Source organism: Staurois parvus, unplaced genomic scaffold, assembly GCF_062004578.1.
Source record: "Staurois parvus isolate SC_StPar_1 unplaced genomic scaffold, SC_StPar_1.0 ptg000077l, whole genome shotgun sequence".
NCBI lineage: Eukaryota > Metazoa > Chordata > Amphibia > Anura > Ranidae > Staurois > Staurois parvus.
This window is the reverse complement of record NW_028317873.1, coordinates 3191803-3212851: the sequence shown is the minus strand read 5'-3', so window position 1 is coordinate 3212851 and position 21049 is coordinate 3191803. Positions and strand designations below refer to the sequence as shown.

Sequence of the window (21049 nt, the reverse complement as noted above, 5' to 3'; positions counted from 1 at the left end):
ACACAAGCAGCACTCATGAAGCACCACAGAAAGAAACTGCCACCACCATGTTTCACTATAGGCTCCATGCATTTTTCTACATACTCCTCATCTTTGCAACGCCATACAGTTTTGAAGCCATCAGTTTCAAAAACATTTGTCTTGATCTCATCATTCCAGAGTAGAGTCCAAGTAGTCTTTTTTTTCAGCATGGTCCCTGTCAAATTCTAGGTGGGCTTTAGGAGAGATGTCCTTCGTGGACAACACCCATGCATGCTATTCCTGCAGTGTACAACATATTGTGTCATGGGAAACAATCACCCCAGTTTGGCTTTCTACTTTGGCTAACTGCAGTGAACTTGCTTGGTGATTTTCTTCAACCCTTCTCATCAGAAGACACTCCTGTCGAGGTGTTAGTTTCCATGGATGGTCTGGATGTCTCTGTGAGATGGTTGCAGTTCCATCTTTGTATCACTTTTGCTACAGTATTCTGACTGATAAGTAAAGCTTTGCTGATCTTGTAGCTCTTAACTTTTGTTTCCATGTGGTGCCATTTGTTATGATTTTGATATATAAATTATTAAAGGAATACTCAAACAAGTTATGAAATAGCAGCTTTGTGAGAAACCAGTTGTGTGCCCTGTACAAGATACCATTTCAAACAAAAGACATTCACAATGATTCTCATATAATAAAGATGAGCCACAAAACCAGCTTAAACATATGGACATTATATAAAGGGTTATCGATAAGAGCCACTTTCATATTTCAGCAGGACATATATTTTAACAAAATCATACATAAGCGGGAAGATCACTCATAACCAAGTGAAAATGCAGTGCTGGTATGAAAAAGACCAGGATGTACTAGGCCACTGATGCTCACCAGTCACCAAAAGATAGTGCGGCACTAGTACTGGCACTCTGCTGTATATGAGACAAGTCATGCTTTTTATGCTTCATGGAGTCGGGTATGTCTGATCTTAACAGGGACCTCTTCTCCGTCATCTGAGCTACCTGACAGGGTGCCACTGCTTTTTACAGGTTTGTATTCTGAGGCGGATGCTGTCAGAGAGGCTTCCCCTTCTCTCATCTGACATGCTCAGAAACCTGTAGGGCTCTTCACTAATGTACCTCTTTTGGGATATTTTGGCCTCTAAATGTACAGGTACCTAATGTGACTCCTGGGAAAAAGAGCACCTGGCTGTCAGGTACTGTTTGAACTGCTACCAATAAAATTCATCTGCTAGTGCTAGCAGAGATCAGGCCTGATTCTGCCAACGCTGACATTTTGTGTGCAATATATCACAGGTGACAGTGATCATAAATTGCACTGCTAGAGCAGAATGAAGACTGCTCTAACTGCTGATGAGAAAAGGTGTTTAGCAGTTTATACACTGCTCAAAATGAAAGGAACACTTTTTAATCAGAGTATAGCACCAAGTCAATTCAACTTCTGGGATATTGATCTGGTCAGTTAAGTAGCAGAGGCGGTTGTTAATCAGATTCAGCTGCTTTGGCGTTAGTGAAATTAACAACAGGTGCACTAGATGGGCAACAATGAGACAACCTCCAAAACAGGAGTGGTTTTACAGGTGGAGGCCACTGACATTTTTTTCTCTACTCATCTTTTCTGCTTTCCACTAGTTTTGCATTTGGCTAGGGTCAATGTCAATACTGGTAGCATGAGGCGATACCTGGACCCTACAGAAGTTGCACAGGTAGTCCAAATCCTTCAGGATGACACGTCAATATATGCCATTACAAGGTTTGCTTTGTCTCCCAGCACAGCCTCAAGAGCATGGAGATGTAAGGAGACAGGCAGTTAATCTAGGAGAACTGGACGGGGCCATAGAAGGTCCTTAATCCAGCAACAGGACCAGTATCAGCTCCTTTGTGCCAAGAGGAACAGGATGAGCTTTCCAGAGCCCTACAAAATGACCTCCAGCAGGCCACTGGTGTGAATGTCTCTGACCAATTAAAAACAGACTTCAAGGAGGGTGGCCTGAGGGTCCGACATCCTCTAGTGGGCCCTGTGCTCAATGCCCGGCACTATAGAGCTTGATTGGCATTTGCCATTGAACACCAGAATTCGCAGGTCTGCCACTGGCGCCCTGTGCTTTTCACAGAAGAGGGCATGTTCACCCTGAGCACATGTGACAGACGTGAAAGGGTCTGAAGAAGCCATGGAGAACGTTAGGCTGCCTGTAATATCATTCAGCATGACTGTTGTGGTGGTGGGTCTGGGGAGGCATAGCCGTGGAGGGACACACAGACCTCTACAGGCTAGACAATGGCACGTTGACTGCCATTAGGTAGGAGGATGAAATACTTTAACCCATTGTCAGACCCTACACTGGTGCAATGGGTCCTGCATACCTCCTGATGCACAACAATCCCTGGCCTCATGTGGTGAGAGTATGCAGGCAGTTCCTGGAGGATGAAGGAATTGATACCATTGAATAACCCCCACACTCCCCTGACCTAAATCCAATAGAACACCTCTGGGATATCATGTTTTGGTCCATCAAACACCACCAGGTTGCACTAGGAGCTCAGTGATGCCCTGCTCCAGATCTGGGAGGAAATACACCAGGGCACCATCCATAGTCTCATTAGGAGCATGCCCCCCAACATTGTCAGGCATGCATACAAGCCCATAGGAGCCATATAAGCTACCGAGTACCATTTTGAATTGCTGCAATGAAACTTCAGCAAAATGGACTGAGCCTGCTGCATCATTTTTTCACTTTAATTTTTGTGGTTCACTCCCCTGTAGATTAATTTTCATTTCCATCAAACGATGGAGCAGCCTTACGTTCCTAACACATTACCCAGTCCATATCAGTGTCGATAACCAGCATGATATTTTTCCCCATTGAGATCTGATGTGTTAAAGTGTTCCTTTAATTTCTTTTAGCAGTGTATTTACTAAAATAATTGGACTTCCATGTTCTGTGTACTGTGGAAAACCAGATATAGTGAATGCAGGATGGGGTAAAAAATCACTAACATCTAAGAATTGGTAAGTTACAATATAATTCTTGGGCTTAATATCACCTTAAAGTGGTTGTAAAGACTCATTCTATGCATTAAGGTTTAAAAAAAAAAAAAACCTTCCACATGCAAAAGCCCCCCTACTCCTTACCTGAGCCCCATCGCGATCCAGCAAAGTGCACGAGAGCTTTAGCTTTACTGGCTGAGACAACAGCAGAAGACATTGGCTCCCGCTGCTGTCAATCACAGCCAGTGAGGAGAGTGCAGGGCCGGGCCGGGCCGGGCCGCAGCTGTGTGTAAACGGACACACAGAGCAGTGGCTGGGGAGCAAGCCTGCTTTAGGAGTGCCAGCAGGGGACCCAAGAAGAGGAGGCTGCTCTGTACAAAACCCTTGCACAGAGCAGGTAAGTATAACATTTTATTTATTTTTTTAATTAAGAACACCCAAAATATTCCCGTGCCCATGCAAATGTGCGCGATAATGCACACCATCCCCACACACGCCAGGGCCATCATTATGTTAACTCTACATAGTTGCACTGTAAAGTCTTTCTGTGGATTTTATCATATTTACAAACAAAAAAGAATTTAGTTAGGATTTGAGATCAGATTAAAAAAAAAGTGTTTAATCATCGCTCTTTTTTCTTTCTGGTATTTTGACACTAGCAATAAAAACAGCCAAACATACTTTAATTTGCAAAAAAAATAATAACAGATAACAACATTGATAGAGAACAGATTAACAGAGAACATTTAAATACCACACACTAAAGTTATATTTTGAGTGGCTTCTTTGATTTGCATATTAATGTATCCACACGACTGTACATCTCTACCAAGCTTTCTTTCAGCTGAAAATAAAGTAAATAGAAATACATATTAATAGAATGCATTTTTTTTTTACTTTAACCATTAGTGATTATAACCAGTAGAGCTAATTTACAAGCATGAGTTGCAAGATCTCAATTACACTGGTTAACCACTTGACCTCCAGTGGATTTACCTCCCTCCAGCATCCTTCCTGACCAGGCCTTTTTTGGCGATCTAGTGCTGCGTTATTTTAACTGAAAATTGCGCGGTCATGCAATGCTGTACATAACTGAAATTTATGTCCTTTTTTTGCCCATAAATAGAGCTTTCTTTTGGTGGTATTTAATCACCTCTGCTGTTTATGTTTTCTGCTATAAACAAAAAAAGACCGGCAGTTTTGAAAAAAGAAAAAAATAAATAAATATTATATATATATATATATATATATTTTTTTTTTTTTTTACTTTTTGCTATAAAACATATCCGATAAAAAATCAAATTTCTTCATAACTTTAGGCCAACATGTATTCTGCTACATGTCTTTGCTAAAAACAAAAAAACAATACCTGTATATTATTTAGTTTACATGAAAGTTCTTTTTATACCAGTAATGGCAGTGATCAGCGACTTATAGCGGGACTGCAGCAGGCATTCTGGCACTGTGTGGAAACGGATTAACTGCCACAGACATCCTCAGTGACACTAATACAGTGATCAGTGCTAATAAAAAGCACTGACACTGAACTAATGACACTGGGCAGGAAGGGGTTAACTTTTGGACGATCAAAGGGTTAACTGCATGCATTTAACTGTGTGTGCGGTTTTCTCTCTGCTGTGGTAAGAGATTAAAAAAACAGTATGTCTATGCTGACAGGGGAAAGACCTGTGTTGTATACACACAACGATCACGGAGTGGCGGCAGGGAATCTCCGGCCGGGACTCGGTGATTGACAGCCCTAGCCACCAATAGTGGCCCGGGTAGGGCGGCGCACGCACGTCCCCCCTACCCAGATATGCAAATCGTGTGTGTACACACACACACACACACACACACAATTTTGCACAGCCTTGCCGCCCTGTAGTAGTACTAAAGGGTGGCGGGCAAACGGTTAAGTTAAACAATAGAAAAAACAAAAAGACAGGCACACCAGCCTACTGCATTATCCCAGGGGTACTTTATTTGTAAATTATAAAAACATACTCACAAACAATGAAGACATTCCAGCATGTAAAGCTACCAACTCATTGCACAATGGGTAGTGGAATCCAGAAAGAACCAACACCCGATGGATGCCATCCAGGGTCCAAAAACTGCTTATGCTTTTCGAGGGTAACCCCTATTCATCAGAGCCAAATGTGTACAAGCCTAACCCACACACTTAAAACCCCCCCAAAAATGCCAAGGGCAAGAACTCAGGGTCCTCTTACCCACACCTCTTATATCTGTTCTAGACCAGGTTATGAATCTCCGGGTCTTTACTTAGCCCTATACGTCCCAGATTGACTATTCAGACTGCTTCTTTCTTGCATAACCGGTCATCTCCTACTTGGGTCAAGATAACCCTCTATAGCCTCTATACCAAAGACTCCAAGGACCGACGGGTCACCATCGTGGGCTTCCTTGAAATGCAGAGCAACAGAATATTTTTCTATATATTTTAATTGTGTTCCTTTTAATGGTTTTCTGGATATATTATGAGTACAAGTATTATTACTACTATTATTGCAGTTGGTTGTGCTAAGCTAGGGTCACATGGCCCATCTACAGGCACCGGCCCACCAAAAGGTGGGAGGACACAGAGTTTCCAATGGCATTTTTAGTGGGGTTTTTAAGTGCGAGGGTTTGTCTGTACACATTTGGCTCTGATGAAGAGGGGTTGCCCTCAAAACATGTAAGCTGTTTTTGGACGCTGGACGGCACTAGGCTAGTGCGCCCTCTGTCTTTTGTTTGTTCTAGTTGGTATCTGACTTCCCCAGCCATTAGAGGGCAGCAAGACCTGGCACCCCCTAGGATGTCGTTACCAAGAGAGATATGGGATTAGATCCTGGTCCACCACACTTATACGCAGGTGATGTTTTCTTCTTTGAGCTCAACATAAAGTTAAACAATACCTTATCCATGTGGAGCATACTATCACATATGGGTGCTCTGTGATGCAAAACTTCCCAGTTGCCGGTTCCTTTTCTCACAAGTTTTATTGCTTGATTAGCAAGACCACCCATCACAGTGATGGTCCAAAACAGACAAAGCTAGTCAGGATTTTGGCGTCAAGGTATATTCACCAGTAAATGTGAAGCGAGGTACCTGCCAACCATCTTAAAGAGGTGCTTTACATCCACTTTTAACCTCTTGAGGCCAGATCATTTTTGCAATTTTTCACTCACTGGTTTCAGAGTTTGTAAAAAGATCCCCTAAACCATAAATCTTACAAGCACAGAACTAGTGGAATTTTGATACTACATTTGTAGGTCCTACACTTGCACAAATGTTTATCAAAATATTTTCAGTAAAAATACACAAACATTTGAACAGACAAACACAGCATAACTTACAAAACTCCTACTGAATACATTTTAAAAAGTGCTTCTGTGAAACAGTGAAAATTGAAAGTACCATAAAAAGGTAATACGCAAGTTACACTAAAAATCCTTTGGTTGGCCTCACACTTATGTGTTGTGATAATGCTTGTTCTGCAATGTGCGTTCCACTCACCGGAAGTGACGTCACTCAGTTTTATCATCCAATCGTTGGAGTTGTTTCTGGAGGATATTTAGTACAGAGGTATCTAGGAGGACACGCCCAGTCACTTTAAACTTGATTGACTCTTTTGCCATATCAGCAAAGAGTCCACTCTATCTGGTGAGTGGGGATAGAGCATTAATCACGGATGGTGTCAGCACATTTGTTTGAAGAATTTTGGAGCACGTTTTTTTGGGGGGGGATTGAGCACAATTCATATATTTTGACAAAAATTTATTTTCTGTTTTTTTTTTGGACTTTTATTTATAGTATTTTAACTTTTATATATATATATATATATATATATATATATATATATATATATATATATATATATATAAATGTATTTACACTGTAGAGTGTTTATAAAAAAAAATATAAGACAGTGTCTTATTTTCAGGGAAACATGGTATCAAGGATCCACTGAGTGTAGCACTCATGTGTAGCACTTTTCCATTAGACTTATCTTTTGGACTTTTTCACATGATCTTAGCTGTTTATATATGTTTGCATCTATTTGATCACTATTTTATAATTATTTTGTTTCAAGCACACCTTTTGGCACAATGTATTAATTACAGTATCTCACAGAAGTGAATACACCCCTCACATTTTTGTAAATATTTTATTATACCTTTTCATGTGACAATACTGAAGAAATGACACTTTGCTACAATGTAAAGTAGTGAGTGTACAGCTTGTATAACAGTGTAAATTTGCTGTCCCCTCAAAATAACTCAACACACCGACATTAATGTCTAAGCCACTGGCAACAAAAGTGAGTACCCTAAGTGAAAATGTCCAAATTGGGCCCAATTACGTGACTCGTTAGTGTTACAAGGTCGCAGGTGTATTAAATTTGGTGTTCTGGGGACACTGAGGGAAGCGGATTGTGGGCTGAGAGCAGGGAGGATCAGTAGGGCGATAGTATCAGTTGGGGGGTAAAGGAGTGTCACATTTAAATGAACAGCTACAATCAGCAGCTTGTAAGCCGATGACCATATCTATCCATTTAATCATCCGAGTCAGGGAGACAATTCTACTTGTTCATGGTCGGGGAGCCTCTAGCAGAAAGGGGAATGCAAGGTTTGTATGCCTTACTGTACTGGCCAGTTGAAAGCAGTCATGTTCCAAAGCTATACATCCACAGCAGCAAAAAGGTTAAAATGTGTTTTCCACACTATACAAAATTCACAAAATTTTGTAACAAAAAGAGGTCCTCCTCTTATAAGCAATGCCTAGGCACAGTTTTACATTTACATGCTGAATGAAGGCTGTCCCTGCCAGTAAAATAACAGGGCCACATAGGAGTACCAAGAGATTAAAACAGAGAATGCAAATTAGGGAATACAGAACACTCAAGTGAAAAGGAAAAAAATCTTACATGTCACCACAACTAAAATCGATTGAAAATAAGATTTATGTATTCCTGTGAAATCTTTCTTTGAATCTATTGAGGGACACACAACTTTACTAATTCTTAGTCAAATGGGTTATACTGCTGCCTTCAGGATGTTGAGTTACTATCAAGCATGTGTTAGATCAGCACCTGTATAACCTCACCTCCAAGAGCCATGCTTACATTTTGTGAGCAAGCAGTACATAAAGCAAATAAATAGGGTCAGGATGCATGTTCCTCAATGTACTCAAAGAAAAAATAGTACCACTGACTACAAAAAAAAAAAAAAAAAAGGAATTTTAACTTGACTGTGAATTCATGCCTTCAGTTAATTGGATACTGACAGAGCAGTTGAAGACTCACCCCCATGGGGTGCTTCCCCTATAATCCTGCCTCAGTCTATAAATTATCAGTTTTGTACCAAGCAATAGTGGGGAGGATGCCTTGTGTACTTTACTGTACTCCAATATGGAATATGCATATATGTAAAAAATCCTCTCATCTTAGGCCTCATCCACATGGGGCATTTTGATTCACGCCCCACGCAGGGCAACATCTTAGCGGCATGGGGATGCACAGGTGCTGCATGCATCCTTTTGCTGGCAGTTCCATAGCTATCTATTGGGACACAGTGGCTGCACAGACACAGCTGCTGCTCCCAATGTGACATCTGTGCAGGTATGGGTGCAAGGCCCTGAACACATCCAGGGCAAGTTCATAGGCATGCACCCCCACCCAAACAGATGTCATAATGAGAGTAGTGGCTGTGTCTGTGCAGCTGCTGCTTCCTAACAGACATGATTAGGACTGCCCAGACAGGGATGCATGCAACACCTGGGGAACTCCTTGCAGGTAGTCATGGCCCTGCACGGGGTACGGATCAAATCATCCCGTGTGAAGGAGGACTAAATTGTACAGGAAAGGACACATGCATAGCATTCACTTAAAGTGCTTATAAACCTCAGAACATGAAATATAAAAAAGCATATCCTTCTATGCTGTGTACTTGCCTCTCTCCAAAGCATTGAGTGTAATTTATCTCTGCTGCCTGGTTCATTGGTTATCAGCATGGATCATTTCTGGCAGTTTTTTCCCACACCAAGAGTTAAAAAGATGATGGGGGGAGGGAGCTACAGAGCTGTTCTTGTTCTCCATGTGTACCTTCCCTCCACTTAGGGCTACTGTCAGCTCTGTGAAGGCTTCAGATCCCCGCCACCCCGCTGCTAGAGTGAAGAAGAAATCCTCTCTTCTTTGTGCTTTCAGAACAATCTACAATCAAGAAATGACTGCAGATAACCAGCCACAACTTATTTGGGAGGATTCATTTCATCTATGTTTATTACTTAATGCTAGTCACTTCACTGGATATATGTAAAGGTTTACAACCACTTTAAAGATTGACTGACTCGGCCTCAGAATTATGTGATCAGTGTAACTGGAACCACCATTGTCCTGGAATGGACATACCATATATGAGAAGATAAGTAGATAATCAGGCACTGAAAATATATTATACACCAGTCATAGCTTTATGACCACTGCCAAGTTAACTGAATAACATTGATTATCTCATTACAATGGCATCGGAGGATAAATTAAGCAGCAAGTAAACCCATTGTTCCTGAAGTCATATTAAACGCCGAGAAAAATGGGCATCACAGTTTGTTGTGTATGCAACTGTAGCCGCAGACCAGTCAGAGTATCCATGCTGACCTGTGTCCACAGCCAAAATCACCTACGATGGGCACACGAGTATCAGAACTGGACCACAGAGCAATGGGAAAAGGTGGCCTTGTCTGATGACGTTTTCTTTTACATCATGTGGATGGCTGAGGAAGAGACGGCACCAGCATGCACTATAGGAAGAAGGCAAGCCAGAAGAGGCAGTGTAATGCTTTGGGAAATGTTCTGCTAGAAAACCTTCATTCCTGCAATTCATGTGGATGCTACTTGACACATACCACCTACCTAAACATGAAAACGATATATCCTGATGGCAGTGGTCTCTTTCAGCAGGATAATATGGTCTGCAAAACTGCAAAAATAGTTAAAGAATGGTTTTAAGAACACAGACTTTGGGAGGTGTTGACTTGGTTTCCTAATTTTCCAGATCTCAATCCAATTGAGTATCTTTGGGTTGTGCTGGAAAAAACAATCCCAATCCATGTAGGCCCTACCTCACAATTTATAGGACCAAAAGGATTTGATATTGCCAGCTTATTGCTAGATACCACAGCAAAGCTTCAGAGGTCTAGTCATGTCCATGCTTCAATAGGTCAAGGTTGTTTTGACAGAAAAAGAAAAGAAAAAAAAAAAGGACCCATTCAATAGTCGGTGTGTGTATATACTTGTATATAAAATATATATCAGGCTTTATGAAACATGACAGCCCCCCCCCCCCCCCCCCACCCCAGAATTAACTACCAGGGTGTTAAATAAGGTTAGCTTGAGTGGCAGAGTAACATGGCCGAAAGCTGGTGTTGAGTGGTGACAGAATGCGAAGAACCCAAGTTCCACAAGCAGGACTTTAGGAGCGTTTTCAGAAAACACACCCAAGCCAAGGGACATAAGAGAAGTTTATGACAAAGAACAGCTAACCCACACCAAAACTGAAAGTACACTGTGCTGCAGCCAAAGCACAGAGGATCAGTGTGAAACTGCTCTTATGTATCCATATGTTTAACAAATAGGTCCATAGAAATTATGTCAGGACAAGTTGTCCCTGTTCTCTGAGGGAACAATGGATAATCGGTTTTCCAAAACATTCAGAATTTGTGCCGTAGAGATCGAGCAGTATCTGATCAGATCAAAAGGTAAGATTTAGCAAGTTAGGCTGCCTTACTTTAGAAGTAAAGTGAAGATTAAACAACACAAAAACAGCGCAAAATCTAAAATTAAAATAACACAAATAAATAAACCCTAAATTTATAATAAGTGTCCGTGAAAAAATAAGTCCTTATTCCCATCAAAACCAATAAAAAAATAAAAAAAAATAGAAAAAATATTCCAAATGTGCTTCCACCTAACCACCACGTGAGAAATAATGTTGACCGCACTCACCAGATGGAGGCAAGTAGTGAACCTTATAGGATATAAGGGATCCTATAACTCCTCCAAGGGAACTCAAATCTCCTTCACCCTGCTATGGTATAGCAATCGTCTCCACTCTATTTCTCCATGGATTCCTCAATAGTGTGCAGAGAAAAAAACTACATACTGTAATACTGCCACTCCATATAGAATATGAAGATAGAATAAGGCCACTCACATGTGTAAATAAAATTAAAAGCCTTGTTTATTAGCCTCAATGGCTTCAAGATAACCAATATCCAGAATGTAGATATAGGGATCTCACGCTTATATAGTCACTGCAGAGGATGAACAGCCTTCCCCCTCCAAGATGGCCACTTAAACCGCATAAGCCGGCGTGCGTTCCAAACACCGGAAGTGCCGTTAACCAGAATGACGGCGGACCGGAAGTGCGTCAACGCGTTTCGCCCCACCCACAGGGCGTTCTCAAGACCTTGACCTTAACCAGAGTGACGGCGGACCGGAAGTGCGTCAACGCGTTTCGCCCCACCCATATGGCGTTCTCAAGACCTTGGAAATGGAAGAGAGACATTCTGAGTTAGTTACCTAAACAAAGACCTTTTGTTTAAATAATCCTATTGACATAAAATACCTTTTTTTGTAGGGAGAGAATGTCATCTGCAGCAAGAAACTTCTGTGACTTTCTAGAAGAGTCAAGAATTGCAGGTACTCACAATGGGCATAGGGAATAGCGCAATGAATTTTATCCACAAGGGAAAAAAAAAAAAAAAAAAAAGACTGTAGGAATGTTTCTGGTCATAAACCAGACCCACACACCTTAAGGCTTTGGTATCTGGAGCCTGTATAGAATAAGTTTTGTAACCCATTAGGAACAGAAATTAATCCCTAGAACTGGAGTAGGGTGTTCTGTGATTTTGACTGACTCGGCAGAACAGAAGCAAAAATTGAGGCGGTAGAGGTGTAAAATCTACATCATAATGCTCAGAGCCTTTGCTGGAAATTCAAGGTCTGAGATGCCTGTGCCATGGAGAGCACACAGAGGCCCCCTGACTCCTAAGAGTGAGTATGGGCTTTCAGAGGAAGCGGAAGGCTTTGTAAAAGACTTGTTAAGCCTTAGACTTCTAGGCGTGTGTCTAAAACAAGGGTTACATCTAGATTTATTTGTTGCAGCCCAAGTGGAAAAACTAAGCGTTCTACAGTTTAAGGGGATAGAGGCTTTTAAAAAGGAGACTTTTGAGGGCATCCCCTCTAAAGGAATAACCTATTATTTTTTTCTACTGACATTTTTCATGAGACTGTCAGAGCATGAAGAAGAGCATCACAAAATAGATGACTGCCTTCATAGGCTAAACATATGAAGCATTTTTTGCATGCAGCTTTTACCAGTCATAAAATTCTACACATGTGGATGGAAATCAAAGCCATCCTAAAATATGTGAGATGACCAGTATAAAGCATCTACACAACGAAGTAGTAGAGGGAGTAAGCGTTGCAGGTGCTCTGTTAAGACAGGATTTCAGGAAACAGGATCACGCCAGTTGCACATGTTTCAAAGGTCCAGGTAGCTGCAGCCTGATGAGAACTACAAAACCTTAGTGCTCCTGTGTTTGGAAAGTGGGCCAAAAATGTCAGTAGGTTGCAATCATATCCTGGCTTTCATAGCATGCGCTCGCTTTGCTGCCCTCACGAGACTGGGGAAGTCTACAGATACTGCAATAACAAACAAAACAGAGGGTGCATTGGCCCAGTGCGTTATCCTTAAAATATGGCTTTATTGTGTAGAAGGGTATTATACCCACAGAGTAGGCCAAAAATACAAGCTCATCGCATGGAAACAGCACAGTCCAATCTACAGTGCATCATAGAGTAACAGGACGATGGAATCTCAACGGGCTGATGTGTTTCGAGAACTTAGCCTCTTCCTCAGAGCCAACCTGCAGTCTGATAGATAGAGAAAGTGACTTCTGGCTGCCGGACCTGCCAGCCTAAAGACAGCTCTTAACCACTTCCCGACCGGCCGTTGTCATTTCCCGCCCGGAACCACGAGATAGCCCAGCGGCCATTTTAACTTAGGGTCAGTATCATCGCTGCATACTCTGCTGTATATCATATACTTCACACAGCCATTACTACCCTGTACTCACCACTATATTTGGTCTAATAAATTTGTTTAAAATACTACACTATGGGCACCTGTCTTTTTGGCTCCTATTGGGAGCTAAATCAACTTGCAGAATCCCTGTAGTTTTAACCTACTACCACCAGAGGGACGGAGCTTTGGATTCTGGCTGAGCACCATACCATCCTTAAGGGGACCTCCGGACTTCCCATATATTTTCCCAGGCTGATTGACGTACAGATTGAAGTTTAACCTCTTCATCTACTATAAAGATTCCAGTGGATATTCATTATATGCACATTTTCCATGCGCGTCCAATGAGTGCGCATTCTTTCCATTGTTTCCTGGTTTCATCAGCTATCTTTTTGGGACTTACTCATATGAATCAATTTACTAACCACGGACTATCTTCTTTTACACTTTATATATTTTTTAGCGCTGCACTCTGTTTTACTTGTCATTTTATGGGTACACTGTGATTACCTTTAGTGCTTTAGCTGCTTACTCAGGAACGCTCACTTTATACCATTTTATCAGTACTTGTAGTTCATTCACAGAGCTCTGAATGAATGACAGTGTTGTGTGGGTGGAGCCCTGCAAACCTTTGTCCCAAACCTTGTAACTGCCACTTCTGCTGGACAACTTGGCCTGTTACAGGAAATATAAGAATAATGGGTCTAATGGCAGGATCACCAAATACAACTGTTAAAAGGGGAATTGAAAAAAAAAAAAAAGCCACCCATCCAGTTATTTGCTTTCCAAATAGGCATATACCATTCACATGATTAGTGCCCTCTATATGTATTGGTGTTCTTCTAGAGTCCTCTTTCACTTAGGCTGTTATGAAAAGTAGCCTCCACAGTGTCCACACAGCAGTTGCAGTCAGGGACACAGAGCACTGTGGCATCCTGTGGAGTGAAATTTCTTCTACTGGCTCATATACATACACACAAGGCTCCAGTAGCATGGCTGGAGATGCCATTCGTCTCCCGTAGCAAGTCTGCAGTCTGCTTATCTCACACAACATAGCTGCAGTCTTTTTATCATTTCTCAACATACATCAAATAAAATGCAATTATTGCCATTGAAGAGCTAGCAATAGTTTTAAAGGAGACAGAAATCCATGAACCTCTGGATTTTTTCGCTTCATCTTTTAGAACATGTATAGCGTCTATAGTTTGCTTTACAAAAAAGTGTCTCTTCTGGACAGTGATGTATTATGAAAACTGAGAAATGAATATACAGTACATATGTAAAAACAAATACAGGTGAAACTCGAAAAATTAGAATATTGTGCAAAAGTTTATTTATTTCAGTAATGCAACTTAAAAGGTGAAACTAATATATGAGATAGACTCATTACATGCAAAGCAAGATAGTTCAAGTCGTGATTTGTCATAATTGTGAGGATTATGGCTTACAGCTCATGAAAACCCCAAATCCACAATCTCAGAAAATTAGAATATTACATGCAATCAATAAAACAAGGATTGTACATAGAACAATATCGGACCTCTAAAAAGTAGAAGCATGCATATGTACTCAGTACTTGGTTTGGGCCTTTTTTGCAGCAATTACTGCCTCAATGCGGCGTGGCATGGAAGCTATCAGCCTGTGGCACTGCTGAGGTGTTAAGGAAGACCAGGATGCTTCAATAGCGGCCTTCAGCTCTTCTGCATTGTTCTGTCTCACTCATCTTTCTCCTGGCAATGCCCCATAGATTATCTATGGGGTTCAGGTCAGGCGAGTTTGCTGGCCAATCAAGCACAGTAATCCCACGGTCACTGAACCAGGTTTTGGTGCTTTTGGCAGTGTGGGCAGGAACCAAGTGTAGCAAACTTGCTCATCAGAGTTGGACGCGGAGTTCCCCTTTTCTTTTTATTTGAGGTATTCCTTGATCATTCACTCCCTACCCCCTCCCTGAGTGACAGATGGTGGGGGGTCAACACAAGTGAAGGCATCCCTAGTTTGGTGCCGAGCAGTCTGCGAAAGTGTAACCTTTCTCCCCCATCATAAAACAGATAAGGCAGCTTCTTCCCGGACTTGAAAGAAGTTGGAACCTCATAAAACTGACCAGCAGTTAATTGAACATTCCTCAGGTCAGCTGTCACCTATGTTTCATATCATGGAGTATGAAGCTGTTAGTTTTAATTGAGAGTCCACTGACATCCTGCCCAAAATATTGTATTGGGCAGACTCAGAGCCACTCCCCATCCTTGCAGAGGGATTTTTAAAAAAGAGACAGGCTGGCAAGCCTGGTAGAAGAAACACACATCTCCTGATCTTAACATCGTAACAGAGGAGATCAAAGACCCTTCCTGCTCTACACTTGGATCTGCTTACAAACCAAGGCACATTGGCAAGTAACTTAATCCTTTAACTTCCTTCCTATTATCTCTTTGCTGTGTTGTGGGTCATATATATATATATATATATATATATATATCTTAGTTACATGTCTTTGTAAATATTTTATTGCACCTGTTTGACTCTTAGTAATAAATCTTTCTTTCTGAAAGTGTTAAACTGTTTCTAAGCGCTTACTTGCAATTCACGAATTCCTGCCTCTGAAGAGACGCTACTGTGTTTGTTTAATCCTCTGCCCAATCGGCCTGCGGTGACCGTATTGGACAGGCGACTTTTCAATCATTATAGTGTATATTTGATAACGGGAGTTTACCAGTCTCCGACAAAAGTGGTGGTGGCAGTAGAGGGTTAGTTGCATAATTAACCCGGCCCAGTAACAAGCGCATTCAGGCTGCAGGCACCGATTGTAGCCCATTAGCTGGACAATCGCTGTGCAGGGTGCAGCTGGGTGTGGCCTTGTTACGTGCGTCACACCGCGGTTTTAGATCGGCCGGTCCTTCGGTCACGAGCTTGGTGAGAAGGTCTGGGGTCTGACGCCGTGGGCGTGACGTATTACTGTTCGTCGCGGTCGTGCGATTGTCGCATGTTGGTGGTGGCGACCGTGTGATCGTGACACTAAGTCCTGCTGGAAAATGAAGTCAGCATCCCCATAAAGCTTGTCTGCAGAAGGAAGCATGAAGTGCTCCAAAATCTCCTGGTAGACGGCTGCGTTGACCTTGGACTTAATGAAGCACAGTGGACTAACACCAGCAGATGACATGGCTTCCCAAATCAACACAGGCTGTGGAAACTTCACACTGGACTTCAAGCATCTTGCAGTGTGTGCCGCTCCATTCTTCCTCCATACTCTGGGTCCTTGGTTTCCAAATGAGATGCAAATGTTGCTCTCATCAGAAAAGACCACTTTGGACCACTGAGCAGCAGACCAGGTCTGCTTTTCTTTAGCCCAGGTAAGACGCTTCTGACGTTGTTTGTTGTTCAGGAGCGGCTTGACAAGAGGAATACGACATTTGAAGCCCATGTCCAGGATCCGTCTGTGTGTGGTGGCTCTTGATGCTCTGACTCCAGCCTCAGTCCACTCCTTGTGAAAGTCCCCAACACTTTTGAATGGCCTTTTCCAGACAATCCTCTCCAGGCTGCGGTCATCCCTGCTGCTTGTGCAACTTTTTCTTCCACACTTTTCCCTTCCACATAACTTTCTATTAATGTGCTTTGATACAGCACTTTGGGAACATCCAACTTCTTTTGCAATTACCTTTTGAGGCTTTCCCTCCTTATGGAGGGTGTCAATGATGGTTTTCTGCACAACTGTCAGGTCAGCAGTCTTTCCCATGATTGTGATTGTAACAGCGTACACACAGAGATGGACGCGGTTCAACCATTTTTGGCTTCAACCTCCATCTTGGCAAACATATTTCCCCCTCATTCTCTACCTCCCTCTCTGAGAGTCACAGCCACATTTGGCCAGTGTGTATGTGTGTTAGGATTGTCACAGGAGGCCAGGGCCTAGCAGGGGGCTAGGAGCTCTAAAGTCCCCAAAGGAGCTGGGGACTAGCTGTCCAAAGAACCTGTGCAATGTAACACCTTATATAAGATAAGGCAAGCTTTCCCAGGAGTTCAAAGAACATTCCCAGGAAACACGATCAGATAACCACTTTTCAAAATCCATTTTTCCCTATGTCTCATATCTTGGAATATGAGAGACTTACATAAAAACCAGACATATCGTCAGATTGGCTAAGAGGAGGTGAACAATTTGATAGGTCACTCTCCTTGTCTCGAATACATAGGAAAGTAGAAAAGTAGATCTCGGCAACCATTCAATGTATAATTTCATAATTCATATTTAATCAATCCTCAGACGTGTCTGCATAATAATCTACCCGCGGGTGGAGTGTCACTTGTGCATAGGAAAAGCTATGAGCCAAAATATGAACTAAACGAGATTTTGGCTCTAGTTTAGGTCCACGCCCAGAACTCCACACCCTAAACGGGGTATTGATCCTTGACTTCAGAGACACCCCCTGCTGGGGAACTACAAATTGGGCTGTCAGGCCTAAGAAAAAAAGAAGCTGAAGACCTCTCCCATTTTAACATCAGTACCACCTGGGGAGACCCGTGCCCTTTCGCTCTGAAACTTGGATATGCTAACCCAGGACTTTGGCAAGTACCTTAACCCTTTTACCTCTCTCTGATATCTCTTTGCTGTGCTGTTGGTCTCTGTATATTTATATATATTTCGTAGTTACATCTTTTTCTGTAAATATTTTTATTGCACCCGTTTGACCTTTTAGGAATAAATCTTTCCTTCTGAAAGTGTTGAACTGTTTCTATAGCGCTTTATTGCAATTTACGAATTCCTGCCTCTAAAAGAGACGCTACTGTGTTTGTTTAACCCTCTGTATAACCGGCCTGCGGTGACCGTTTTATACAGATGATTATCTCAACCATTATACTGTTATAGCTGATATCGCCGCGTTTCCTCTTTCTCTGTACAAAAAGGAGGTGGTGGCAGTGTGAAGGGTTATTTGCATAATTAACCTGACCCAGTAAAAAATCGCATTCAGGCTGCCAGTGCATCGATTGTGGTCCAATTAGCTGGAAAATCGTTGTGCAGGGTGCAGCTGAGTGTGGCATTGTTACGCAGTGCAGTTTTAGATTGGCTAGTTCTTCGGTCACGAGTTTGGTGAGAAGGGCTGGGGTCTGACGTCGCGTTTGTGACATATTGGTGACAGCGACCGTGGGATCGTCGCATATTGGTGGCAGCGATCTCGCGTCCGTCACAGTGATTCCTACTGAACCAGACTGAGAAACCATTTAAAGGCTCAGGAACCCTTTGCAGGTGTTATGGCTTAATTAGCGGATTAGAGTGGGACATTTTGAGCCTAGAATATTCCACCTTTTCACAATATTCTAATTTTCTGAGATTGTGGATTTGAGGTTTTCATGAGCTGTAAGACATAATCATCACAATTATGACAAATCACGGCTTGAACTATCTTGCTTTGCATGTAAAGAGTATCTCATATATTACCGTATTTTTCGCACCATAAGACGCACTTTTTCCCCCCCCAAAAAGGGGGAAAATGTCAGTGCATCTTATAGAGCGAATATAAAGCGGCCGGTCCGGTATTTTTGCGGCCACCATGTCAGAATACCAGGCCGGCCGCTCAGCTGTTGTCTCCTGCAGGGCCTTACCTGTTGCTCGCTCCAGCGCTGCACAGTCTTCCCGCGCTGGCTTCTGTGACAGCCGGGTGCCCACTGCGCATGTGCTGCGCTTTGTGAATGATCCGGTGTCTTCTGGGACACATGAAAGGTCCCAGAAGGCGCCGGGCCATTCACAAAGCGAAGCGCTTCTCGCACATGCGCAGTGGGCACCTGGCTGTCACAGAAGCCGGCCCGGGAAGAAGAGGGAAGGCAACTCCGCGGAAGTGGGAGCGGGTACCTGTCAAATTCAGGTACCCGCTCCCCCTTCCTCCCCAAAGGTCAGTGTCTCTGGTTATCCCCTTCACTGTCCGCAGTCTCTGGTCATTCCCTGCACTGTCCGCAGTCTCTGGTCATTCCCTGCACTGTGTCCGCAGTCTCTGGTCGTCTCCTGCACTGTGTCCGCAGTCTCTGGTCGTCTCCTGTACTGTTTCTGCAGTCTCTGGTCATCTCCTGTACTATGTCCGCAGTCTCTGGTCATCTCCTGTACTATGTCCGCAGTCTCTGGTCATCTCCTGTACTATGTCCGCAGTCTCTGGTCATCTCCTGTACTATGTCCGCAGTCTCTGGTCATCTCCTGTACTATGTCCGCAGTCTCTGGTCATCTCCTGTACTATGTCCGCAGTCTCTGGTCATCTCCTGTACTATGTCCGCAGTCTCTGGTCATCTCCTGTACTATGTCCGCAGTCTCTGGTCATCTCCTGTACTATGTCCGCAGTCTCTGGTCATCTCCTGTACTATGTCCGCAGTCTCTTGGTCATCCCCTGTACTTTATCCGCAGTCTCTGGTCATCTCCTGTACTATGTCCGCAGTCTCTGGTCATCTCCTGTACTATGTCCGCAGTCTCTGGTCATCTCCTGTACTATGTCCGCAGTCTCTGGTCATCTCCTGTACTATGTCCGCAGTCTCTGGTCATCTCCTGTACTAGGTCCGCAGTCTCTGGTCATCTCCTGTACTAGGTCCGCAGTCTCTGGTCATCTCCTGTACTAGGTCCGCAGTCTCTGGTCATCTCCTGTACTAGGTCCGCAGTCTCTGGTCATCTCCTGTACTATGTCCGCAGTCTCTGGTCATCCCCTGTACTGTGTCTGCAGTCCATTGGTTCAGAATATTTTTTTTTTTTCTTGTTTTTCATCTCTAAAACCTAGGTGCGTCTTATGGTCAGGTGCGTCTTATGGAGCGAAAAATACGGTAGTTTCACCTTTTAAGTTGCATTATTGAAATAAATGATATTCTAATTTTTCGAATTTCACCTGTATATAAATAAAAACAGACATATGGAAAAAAAATTAAAAAATACACGCCATGGAAATGGTTGACGGTTTCAACATATTTCAAACAAGCAAACTTCACGCCGGTCTCCCACAGTGAGATTTTTTAACTCTCCTCCATTCAAAATTTCTTTAGTTGCATGTCCTCTGTTGGTTTCCTGGCATGAACTGCCTGTTTCCAATCCCCTTACAACAATTCAATGGGATTAAATTCAGGGAAGTTGGTATATGTTTCTTTTCCTGAATTGTGACCAACAGGTCTGTGATTGCTATGACCAAGCCATATGGATGGATGGTTCAAGTTTAAAAGAACAGAAAACACACACTTGGAGTGTAAAAAAAATAAAAAATTAAAAAGAAACGGAAAGCTGTGGATTTTGGATTTGTGTACTACAGGTGCATCTCGGTAAATTAGATCATCAAAAAGTTAACTTATTTCAGTAATCCAATTTAAAAAAGTGAAACTCATATTATATAGATTCATTGCACACAGAGTGATATTACTAGCATTTCTGTCTTTTAATTTTGATTATGGCTTACAGCTAGTGAAAGCACAAAATTCAGCATCTCAGAAAATTAAAATATTGTGAAAAAGTTAAATATTGTAGACTCATGGCATCACACTCTAATCAGCTAATTAACTCAAAAGACCTGTAAAGGCTTCCTGAGCCTTTAAATGGTTTCTTGGTCTGGTTCAATAGGTTACACAATCATGGGGAAGACTGCTGACTTGACAGTTGTCCAGAAGACAGTCGTTGACACCCTTTACAAGATGGGTAAGTCACAAAAGGTCATTGCTAAAGAAGCTGGCTGTTCACAGAGTGCTGTATCCAAGCATTTTAATGGAAAGTGTGGTAGAAAAAGGTGCACAAGCAACAGGGATAACTGCAGCCTTGAGAGGATTGTGCAGCAAAGGCCATTCAAGAATTTGGGAGAGATTCACAAGGAGTGGACTATGGCTGGTGTCAGTGCTTCAAGAGCCACCACACACAGACATATCCAGGACAACTGTCACATTTCTTGTATCAAGCCACTCCTGAACCACAGAGAATGACAGAAGCGTACCAGTACCTGGTTTAATGACCATGGTACCCTGTGCTTGATTGGCCTGTAAAC

At 42.6% G+C, this 21049-nt stretch overlaps 1 protein-coding gene across 2 annotated transcripts in view; it reads right to left on the bottom strand.

The window, feature by feature from the left end:
• Positions 1-3580: 3580 nt before the first annotated feature.
• The window catches only part of OIP5 (Opa interacting protein 5), a 45285-nt gene continuing 27816 nt past the window's right edge, over positions 3581-21049 (bottom strand). The window contains exons 5-6 of one of the 2 annotated variants that reach the window (XM_089669454.1): positions 13578-13742; positions 3581-3826 (exon numbers count right to left, since the gene is read on the bottom strand). In XM_089669454.1, the coding sequence (XP_089525580.1) occupies positions 13596-13742 (147 nt within the window). In that variant the 3' untranslated portion in view covers positions 3581-3826; positions 13578-13595. The remainder of the gene's footprint in view (positions 3827-13577; positions 13743-21049) is intronic. The other variant, XM_089669455.1, reaches the window with a different exon arrangement.